This window comes from Cibotium barometz, chromosome 6 (assembly GCF_041138505.1).
Source record: "Cibotium barometz isolate CiBa-2024 chromosome 6, ASM4113850v1, whole genome shotgun sequence".
Lineage (NCBI taxonomy): Eukaryota > Viridiplantae > Streptophyta > Polypodiopsida > Cyatheales > Cibotiaceae > Cibotium > Cibotium barometz.
The window spans coordinates 43,673,036-43,684,233 of record NC_141051.1 but is presented as its reverse complement, the minus strand read 5'-3'; the positions used below and the strand labels follow the sequence as shown (position 1 = coordinate 43,684,233).

Sequence of the window (11,198 nt, the reverse complement as noted above, 5' to 3'; positions counted from 1 at the left end):
ACATTTTTGAATCCCTATAGGCGATAATGTGCTTTGTGGGAGCGATTACAAGTGAAGTGTAAACACAAATAGCTTTTAAATTACGCTCACATTTTTGAATCCCTATAGGCGATAATGTGCTTTGTGGCATTTTCATAATAAGGTACCTTGGATGATGCACTATTGGCATTTTTTTGTTTCTTCAAGCTTTAGGTGCACAAAAAGTGCCTCTTTGCTAAAGCTTTGGGGTAGACCCCCTTTGGCCCATGTGTGCCAATGTGGTTGTACGATGTAGTATGATACCATATTGAATGCAAAAAGCAAGTTGTTAACACACAAGGGCACACCAAGATATAGTAAAGAAGGATCTCATTGAACTAACTTAGCAAAGAGTTTAACTACAAACCAAGTCTACAATAGGCAAATAGAACCTTTCCCAAATTATGAAAATGCTTAAGTGGTGGTATAAATAATTTCTACAGAAATTGCACCCACTATTGCCAATAACGTAACTTAAGTTCAAAACCTAGCCCTTTGCTTTTGATAAGGCAATATTCATCACAAAGTCCATGAACATAGCATTGGATGACCTTGTATGACTCTCTATTTCTTGGGATTTAGTTTTGTATAACTTTGTGCTTTTGATACAAAAGCATAATCTTATTATTGGAAAAACATTTAGGAAAAAGTTAATCTAGTAAATCCGAAGATAACATCCTTTGTGGTAGACTCTTAGAGTTTTGTTCCCATGTACCATAGAAAAGTGAGGCCACACATGCATCCAAAACTACGGAAATCTTTCAAAAAGATTTTACTATAAGGCTTCTTTTTGTTGCTATGAATATGAGTTACCCTGTAGAGCTACTTTAGACCCATTAGTTGTGTACTATGCCTACTTTCGAAGCATGAATTTACCACATTAGTTGCATCTACATTGGCAAAACTTTGTTGTTATGGTAAACAAGAGTGCTAAAATTGCAAGATTGTTGATGGGCCTAAATTTGGGGGTAGGTCTTGCAACTATGCCTTTGGGCCATGGATGCATCGGAGATGAGAAACATTGTGTAAGGGGGCCTCGGGGGCATTAAGACCTTCACTTCAAAGTTAATGCATTCATGGCTTGGGTATTGACTCCATGAGCACATACATTTTTTTTAATAGTACAACCTAACACAGCTTTTTTTAAAATAAAAAGTACAACCTAACATAAGAATTAGGACTTAGCCTATAGGTAAGGTGCAAGTGCCAGGATGTGACTAACAGCACAACTTGAAGGGCTAGCAACAAGTTAGCATGGGAACGCACTCAAACGCTACTAACCGTCTGTTAAATGTTTGACAATCATGGGGGGAGGGGGAGGGGGGTTCTTTAAATTCTTTTTTTTTTCCTTTTTTTTTAATGATGTTCATTGTTATTCAAAAGAAACACGGGCTTTCATTAATTTATTGTTGCAAGGGCTGCGTGAAGGGATCATCGAGAGAATACATCATCATATATTGGCCCATGCCTTCTCATGAGGATCTCTATCATTTCTTCATCTTGTTGTGTGCGGCTACTCTTGCAGCAACACTATTTTAACGCTGAGAGCCCTTCATCCTGTCTGAATCTATTCACCTCCTCCTCATCTGTTCGTCTCTCTCTCTCTCTCTCTCTCTGTGTGTGTGTGTGTGTCTCTCGCGTCCCCTTTCTCTTGTTTTCTTTCCTTCCTTCTTGCAAGATTTCCATGGCTAGTTTCCTCTTTGCCTTCTAAAATTCTCCTCCTCTCGTCTCATCCCATCCCCTCCTCCAAAGAAACTATGCAGATCACTGATTATAACAAAGAGCAAGTCCTTCTTGGTGTTCAAAGGCTCAGAACCATGGCCTCCTCTAACCCTCCCACAAGCTTAGGTCTGGCTATGGAGCTTTCCATGTCTCTCTCTAACACCACGAAGACCACCATAAGAAGCACTGTTGACATGCCCTTCTGCCCATCTCCCCCAATTCAATTAGAGCTACTGCCCCCCCATCCGTCTTCAATGATGAGATCCCAAGCACAGCCTAACAGCCTTTTGTTCGCCAATATGCAGTGTATGGCCTCTCAAGGTACCTCCAATAGAGGTATCGATGTGAATCAGATCCCTTTTAGCCCAGAGAGCGAAGAAGAGATGTGTGATTATCCAGCCCTACAACTCTCTGATTCCATGAGAGGAGGGGTCATGGAAGGTGGTGCTGGCTCTCCTGGCTTGAAGAGAGAGAGGGAGAAAGCAACCGAGGCAGATCAAGAGAGAGTATATGAAGTCAGCTCTAGAGCTAGTGACGAAGAGGAGGGTGGATCTACCAGGAAAAAGCTAAGGCTCTCCAAGGAGCAGTCTGCCCTGCTAGAGGAGAGCTTCAAAGAGCACAGTACCCTTAATCCGGTACGTAAAGCATGCGGAGAGGAAGGCGGTAGGTTTATATTTGTAGTTAACTCTAATCTTGCTAGATTTGTGCTTTCTCATGAATTTATGTGGATTAATGATAACAGAAGCAAAAGACTGCTCTAGCCAAGCAGCTTAACTTAAGGCCAAGGCAGGTGGAGGTCTGGTTTCAGAACAGGAGGGCAAGGTGTGTATTATTGGGTTAAGATTATTACACTAAATCATGTTAATCCCGTTTGGTCGGTATTATTTTGTTAATATTGTATTATTGTGGCATTTTTTTTATTTTTTATATTTTGGGGTGAGTTGATGCATGCAGGACCAAGCTCAAACAGACAGAAGTGGACTGTGAACTGTTGAAGAGGTGTTGTGAGTCTCTAACAGAAGAGAACAGGAGGCTGCAGAAGGAGGTGCAAGAGCTGAGGGCACTCAAGGTGGCCGCCCCGTGTGTAATCGCCCACGACTTCTACATGCCGCTGCCTGCGGCCACCCTGACGATGTGCCCATCGTGTGAACGCCTGGGGACCATGGACAACCGCTCCCTAACGTTCTCCAAACCCCAGCTTCCCCTCAACTTTCAACAGCAGCAACAACCCTCTGCGGCCTGCTAAGCCCATCTTTAATCTAGGGTTACAAGCGTAGATCTGACCCCTTAGCCTTCTTGGGTTCTCCCAACTGAGTGCTTGGTGGGTGGGGCAAGTTTTATATTGAGCCCTTCTCCTCCTTATTACAAGAAGAGGTTGATGGCTCTCCCCCTTGGCCATCTCCCAATATCCCCTTTGTGAAAGATTAACAGCCTCCTTTATGATCTTATTAGAACCTTTTTTTGTGCCTGCAAAATATCATTAACATTTGAGTTCTGTAGCTGTACATGGATCCCTTTGATACTGCATATAACATCAAAATGTACAGTGTCTCATAATCTCCATTTACTTAGGCTAAAATGGCAGCTGAAAGGCCATTGTATGCTTACATATAACAAGGCCGTTGCTTATTAAATAAAAATATTATAAGGAAAGGCCACTCTCTATTTGCTTTCTTTTCAACAACTGAATTAAAATCAGGGAATGGGAAATGTTTTTACGTTATAATTAAATATGTTACAAAGTTACAATTAACAAGCTAGAAGCTTGTAACACAAGAAAACAGAGTGGGATTGTAATAATGTTTGGGATTGAGGTAGGGTTTGTGCCTTGGGAAACTCGTTGAGTTAAAACTTGTGCGTTGGAGACTGCCACCTTTTTTTTTTTAAAACCAAATTTTTACTGTGGGTCTTGTTTCCACTAGGTTCTCTGCCAATGAAACAAAGGTATGCTAGGTTCTCTGCCAATGCAGCAAAGGTATGATCTTTCTGTTTTTCCTTGAGGTACCACCTTCTGATTCTGAACCCAAATCTGAGGAGCAGCCTAGCTTTTTGTTAGAGGAAAAGAGATGGTCAAATAGAGGTCTAGTGAAGGAAATTTAGATGTATATGACTTGAAAGTGTTCTTGCCCTTTTCAGCACTTATATATAAATATATACTAGTGATCCAAAAAAAAAAGAACTTGTGCCTTGGAACTTGAAAGGGGATGATCTAGAAATAATCACTCATAGTTGACATCATTTAGATCCTTACAAAATTCTGTCTCCTTGCATTATTCACACTTTAATGAACTGAAAACCCAACTATGCCCGTAGTTCACATAGAGCTTTTCCACACCGTTGTGCCTAGATTGCCCTCCAAAGCTGCACACTAATCCTACTTTTAAAATTCAGTTTCTAAAGGAGGCCACCTCAAGTGAAGTTTGATGAGTAAAAATAAGTTTCTAAAGAAGGCCAAATTGAGTTTCTACCGCAAGTGAATTTAGATGAGTAATGAAGGCCGAGGTACACTAAGAGGCTTTCATTTTTGTAAGATTTGAACGTGTTGCAAATTTCAGGCCCGCTTCCCCATATGAAGCTTCAGATGAGATGACTGTTTATTTTGGATATTTGTGCTATGTACACCCTTACCTCCTTTCTCTGTACAAAGAAATTGAGGAGATACGTGGGTTGGGGGGAAGATGGCTGTCACATAGACTAGGTAGTTATTGGTTTATAGGTATTTACTTTGGCTAGTTTCTGTTTACTAGTGATTGTTGACTTGATGTTAGGGTTGTACAAGTGTCTTTTGAGTCATTAGACGCAAGAACAACTACACTATTTGTGTCCTAAGGCTTGGCATAGTCCATTCTGCATGGTTGTTCCTCCCTCTTCTAGTTGTGTCCCCTAGAAGACTCTAAAAGACCCATGCATAGCTAAGATAGTGATTTCACCACGAGTCTACTCACTTCCACTCCTATGAGCTCACTTTGCCTACTACGAATAATCCATTTCTACTCTATCCTTTCTACAAAATTACTCATGCCCTTGCATGGTTCCTTTGGTTACGAGAGAAGACTAGTTAAGTCTCTTGATCCCTTATGCTCCTGAGTAAGTATGCTGAAAGATAAAAAACATGTGTAAAATATTAAATAATTGTGGCAAGTTTTGGACGTGAATTAGGTTTTTTTTGGGAACTTGGATACGAAGTGTTAACACTAGCCTTGTAAAGAAAAAGCCACATTTGTGACTTTAAGAGCCTTTTATAAAATTTAATTCATTTCTATTTAAGTATATGGTTTTAAAGTGAATCCTACTAGACTCTCAATACAACATATTAGTTGAACAAAAATATCACAATCCAAAAAAGTTTTCAAATCATCCTTCTATGTTAGGAACTTTTTGCAAAAAAGTTCATTACTTGAAAAATACCTTAAAAAACTTTTAGAGCGTAGAATATATGTGTTTAGGCTATTTGCATGTACCTTCGATCAACTAAAGATACACTTTTTTATACATGTCTCCTTGAAGACTGTAGCATATTCAAGTTATTATCAGTAATTCTAAAAAACTAGAAATTACCAGAGGTACATGGATTTTCTCAAAATGGTTACATAAGAAGATGCAACCAAGCACTCTTAAGTAATTTTATGGAATTTTAAGCTGATTTTCCTTCCATTTTTTAAATTCATAAATTTGTCTTAATCCACAAAAGTGGATGAGGCCAATTCTGGCTCAATTATATTTGGCTCTTCATTCATGTCCTTAACCCATAACTCATTTACACCTTAGTTTATCTCTGTCTTTTTATTTACTCTTAATATTAAACAAAAATTGTTGGTGTGGGCATACTCTTATGTATTGTTTTTTTAACAAAATTAGAAAATTTGGCTTTAAAAGAAATTTATAGGGAATATTCTTGGGAGATTTGGCTTAGATTTCCACCCAGGTCACATAAAAAGTAATCATAGGGGTTTTGGGGACTGGATGTTCACCAAAAATATGCCTTTTTAGAGGGAAAGGGGGCATGAAAAGGGGGAGGGTAGATTTTGAGAGGAGTCATAAAAAAAAACACTGTTTTTATGCCATCTATAGGACTCTATTTGTGGTTATGTGCAAAAGTGACAACGTGCTATGTGCAAAACTGACAACGTGGTTATGAAGTCATTTCCCATTTGAACTTGCTAACTTCTAAACCATAAATGATAAATAGATCGCATGGATATCTTTTGGATGTTCGTTATACAATGGAATGGTAGTGGCTCAATCAATGGCATTAACACTAATTTCTACTTGGAAATATAACCTAATTAACAATAATTTCTACATGTCAAGTTAACAATAATTTCTACCTAGATCAATAACCTAATTATTTGTAGTCATTAATAGTTGATTGTATACTACCATGGTTAGCCTTACATATCCTATGCTCGAAGTAAGTGGCAAAGCAGCTACAAGTTCCTCACCTTTCTCATATTCCCCTCCATTATTAATCGTCATCATCCAAATTTGAGCCTTTTCCTTGATTGTTGTTATCCTCTGCATCTTTAGCATCTTCCTCCTCTAGGTTAATCACTTTGGAGTATTGATACTCTTCCTCAAAAGATTCTGACATGGATGTTTGAGGATCTCCATGAAATCCTTGTGATCTTTTTCTTCTACTACATCATCATCTTCAATCAAAACAATTATTGCCCATTAATTCCTCTTCTGTCAAACAATATTTCTCCTTGTAGCTAGGAATGATGTTTTGATTCGGGTTTTGCCAATATTTTTAACAATTCATTAAATCTCAGTAAGAACCTCCTCATTGAGCCATGGCTACTCAACTCTTAGTAGATAAATTTAGTGGTGAAGGATTTCATACATGGCAAACAAAAGTCATGTATTTATTCATGCAAAAGGAGCTTTGGGGGGTAGTAAATAGAGATGAACTCAATGAAGGGAGAGAGGTTGAGATCAAATCATGGATAAATAAAGATAGAAAATCCATGGCCATCATTGGGTTAAGTCTTGGGGATAATATCATTCATCACATCAGCAAAACAAAGAGCATGCCAAAGAAGCCTGGGATGAGCTAGAGAAAGTATTTAGAGCTAGGGCAAAGAATTCAAAAATAAATTTGAAAGTACAGTTTTATGGGCTTGATATGGAGTTCAAAGACTCATTTGTGGAGCATGTAGGTGACATGAAGAGAATTATGATGCAACTTGCAGAGCAGGTATCAAGGCACTCGTCCGATGAGAAAGATGCAATTGCAGTCTTAATGCCTCAAAAGTTTTCTTTGGTGTGGTAACAACTCTTACTAAGCTTACTTGAAAAATATTTATCAACACAAGACAAAAGCATTGGGTCCAATATGCTCCCCCATATGTGAGACTTGTGGTCAAACATTTGAGTATTTCGATGACTTGTGGTCAAACATTTGAGTATTTCGATGACTTATTAAGGCATGAAGTAATTTGATACAATCAATATATCTTCTCATCATAGGAGAAAAGAGAAGATGGAAAGAAAAGAGAGCTTCATCCAAGGAACTTTCAATTCTTACAAACCATTTTTAATCTCTCTCTCTCACACACACACTCATGAAATAATTAAACCATATAAGAAAAACAATAAAAGAAACTGATATTCCTTGTAGACATTTGCTTGTCTCATCCTGTCGTCCTGGCTCCTTGTATGTAGGTATAGACGTGCAACTTGTAGACACTGTAACTCTCTAGTTTTTTGCCAAAATATAGTTGAGTTCATACTTAAACTTACGGGAATAGGCATGGTCTACAACTCTACATGAGCCATTTCGCTAAATTCAGCCGTATGCAAAAGCTGACCTATGTTTCGCGTTGAGTTCGGTCGTATGCAAAAGCCGACCTATGTTTGGGAATCTCTATCATAAAGATGCTATTTTTATCACAAATTTATTTTCTTTATATTTTTCTAAATTTTTAGAGATATTCATATACTCTCATCTCTAAATCTAATTTTATTAAGAAAGTTCACTCACATAACACGTAGTGAAGCTACCCTTAGGCACTCGTCGGCATAAGCCTCATAGCTTGCCTCATGAGAACACACTTATAGGCACAAGCCTCATAGGCAGGAGCCTCATAGCTTGAGACAACACATCCAAACCCTTAGGCATCCTGCAAGATGCAAAAATCAAGATTTTCATACTAATATTATACATTCCCATGGCCGCTACATTATAGGTAGCGTAGCTCGCACCCTTGACAGTATGACCAAGTAAGCTAAGTGGTGGCGGGAGGATACTTGAAAATAAAAATGATGCCACCTCAAGAAGGCATGGTGCCTTACAGTTATGGAACCAACAACACAATCTTTCCCACAAGAAGAAGTGACACCAAACGACACATTTAAGGGTAGGAATGACTAGCCTCAACACCTTGGCCAGAGGATTAGTTGAGCTGGTGCCTGCAAAAATATATGAACAAGTGTGAAAGGAGAAGACAAGATGTGAGAAGGAAATGAATACCTCAAGGCAAAGCCTATGAGATGCTATAAAGAGATTAGAAAGCAAGCGAGAAAAAGAACAAGGAGCTACTAAATGAGCAAGTATAGGTAAATGAGAAGGTATTACAAGAGAGAGATGAGTTGAAACATGCCTATCTATAGCGACAAAGAAGAATAGCCATAGCCTATCCCAAGCAGGGATACAAACAATCAACAAAGAAGGGGGTTTATTCATAGATGCGGATTTTCTCGAGCCATTACTATAGAACATGATCCAAAGATGCAAATCCAATCATAAGATGCTCTGAATACCTTTGATATTTAGCACTAATCAAGGTATTAGTGATGCTGATTTTCTGTTGATTACGCAAAAAATTGGACAGCTTTGAATGATAATTTTAAGTAGATTTGGGAATTAATCAGCAAGAAAAACTTTGTAGTCCTCAACAACAGTGAGTATGCCTTGATATTTAAGCCTATAAACACATGATTTAATCATTTTAATCAAGCCTTAATCATTGTGTTACCAAACTTGCTTTTTGAAGAGTGTCTAGGCCTGAATGAGATAGAAGGCGATATTTTTAGCTCATTTTGAGGCTCTAGATCGATTTGCAACTATCAAAAACCCTTGCATTCAAGTAGATTTCCTCTGATTTTGTGTGAGCTTGTCGAATTTGAATTTCTTCCCAAATTATGTAGCGTCGGGTTGTAGTGCCAATGCTGCGCGATTCTCGACTAGATGGCTTAATTCCTTGCAGTGGCGTGGTTGCCTTGCCATCCTCTAGCTTGAGCTAGAAGGGTTTGTGGAATCATTGAGGGAGAAGAGAGAACCAATGCCTCCAATGGCAGCCACTCATTTTGTGTAGAGGATAGGGTTGATTAAAGTTAGTGATAAGCCTAATTATAGTTAATGTGACTCCTAATTAGTGAGAATGCTGGATTCAAAGAATGGAATGGTGACCACGCTTTGACACCATGCTAAGAAAATGCATAATTTGAGATGACTAAGGAGTGTGTGAGATTTGTAAGAGAGAGCTATGGTGGATAATAGATGAAATAAGACATCATTAGAGCATGATCTCAATACTAATAGAGATGATTAAGGTATGAGGCAAGACTAATCAAAGCATCACATTTTTGCATTACGAGAATGAGCTTGTTACATCCATTTGTCGCTCTCATAGAGATCTCACCCACATGTTCCATGCAACTTGTGCCATTCATGTGTTCATAAATGCCAACATGCCAACTTGTGCACCCTTCACCTTCCATGTGCCTACTTTTTGACCATTGACTACCTTTTACATTCTTCCATTCACATCCTCTAATAACTTTAGCTTGAATCCATTCTATTTTCATGATATCCTAAGCTCTATCTACCTTACTCCCACATACACGAGCCCCATTTAGACCTCTTGTTCTAGTTCATGAGCCTTTTCAAGGGTGGGACACCGTGGTGAAGATGTACAATACAAACACTCAAGCTCATAAGATGCAGCTAAAGTAGGACCTACATAATGTAACCAGAGGGAAGATGAGTATAAATGATTATTTAGTGAAGAGGCTAAAGGGCTTGCAAATGCTCTTGCTTCTATTGGATCACCAATAGATGATGATATGGTATCGGTGAGACCTTAAATGGCCTTGACTAGGAATATAGTTAGTTTCAGACCTTCATTGAAGCCTAAGAGAACTTTCTAGATTTTTAAAAATCAATTCCTCTCCACATCCATGAGGAGATGAATATTAGGGGAGATTCATCCTCTAGAAATTCACATGAGTAGGCCTTCTAGTCATATACAACTAGAGGAAGAGGAAGATCATCATCTAGAGACCGAGGTGTAGGGGCCATTTTCGAAACAAAAATCATGGGCATCAACAATAGGAATCTAATGCATAAAGATGTGGAAGAAGCCACTCTAAAGATAGGGGAAGACAAAAAAGCCGAGGTGATTGGCAAAGTAATCAAAATGTAAATAGCATAGAGTGCTATTATTGTGAAAAACGAAGGCACATTGTAAAGGACTACTATAAAAAGCATGATGCTATAAAAAGTGGAAAGTTACAACAAGGTAACTATGCATCATCAAGTAAACATGGTGATTGATCATAGAAGTCGGTAGCTATTTGTGATGCATCACACACTCAGTTCCACAACAAAAGATGTGGCAATATTGAGAGATGTTTGGTATGCGGATATTGGTTCCTCTAACCACATGGCCAGGTTTAGAGATATGCAAAATATGGAAAAACTAATGTATATGAAAATAGGTGATGATACTATTGCGCACCCCATTTCCTGTTAAAAACCATCCTAAGGAGGATCAAACACTAGCTCCATTGCATAGTTGAATAGAAATGAAGAAGATGAAGTTAAGCTACTAATCAAGAAGTAATTAGCATAATGATGAGCATAATGACAACATAAGTGAGGGGCAATAAAATGTGTTGATTTCAATAGATGAGAGCCTCTTTATATAGGCTGAAGTACATGAGGATTAAGCTCAAGATTAGGTGTTAATCATCATCTAAATCATCTCCACCTTCCCTCCTAGATTCAAGCACCTAAAAGTGACCACCAACCCTAGAATCTTGCTAATCACACCAATGCTACCTAATCAAGGGATCACGACCCCTTTGGCTGATCTTGAGCTCCTAAATGACTCTTTTACATCATGGTAAGGTTGCATAATAACCTTTGTATCCATTCGCCCATAATCTATGACTTTAGTGCATAGTGCTAGTTACAAGGTATGTGCCCTACACATCATTTTAGTGAAGGTGTTTGCCATATTTTTTAACACCCCTCCTCAAACACTGAATCCACTCAATGATGCAGTTGGTCATGCTGACTCTCATGAGCCTAATTAACCACCCAATGCTCAGTGATAGCATGCATGAGCGTGGTCTGACTAGCAATGCCATACATAGGTTATGCCAATGTGAACTCAGAGGCTTTAGTCATGCGTACAAAAGAGGTATGGGACGACTTTAGAAGAGTGTGACAA

General features: G+C 38.6%; 1 protein-coding gene across 1 annotated transcript; it reads left to right on the top strand.

The window, feature by feature from the left end:
* Window positions 1-1,464: 1,464 nt before the first annotated feature.
* LOC147637782 (homeobox-leucine zipper protein HOX3-like) lies at window positions 1,465-3,393 on the top strand. The gene is made up of 3 exons (XM_086799615.1): window positions 1,465-2,375; window positions 2,483-2,562; window positions 2,695-3,393. Exons 1-3 carry the CDS (start codon window positions 1,776-1,778, stop codon window positions 2,984-2,986), a joined length of 972 nt encoding a protein of 323 aa, XP_086655741.1. The 5' UTR covers window positions 1,465-1,775; the 3' UTR covers window positions 2,987-3,393.
* The last annotated feature ends 7,805 nt before the right edge of the window (window positions 3,394-11,198 follow it).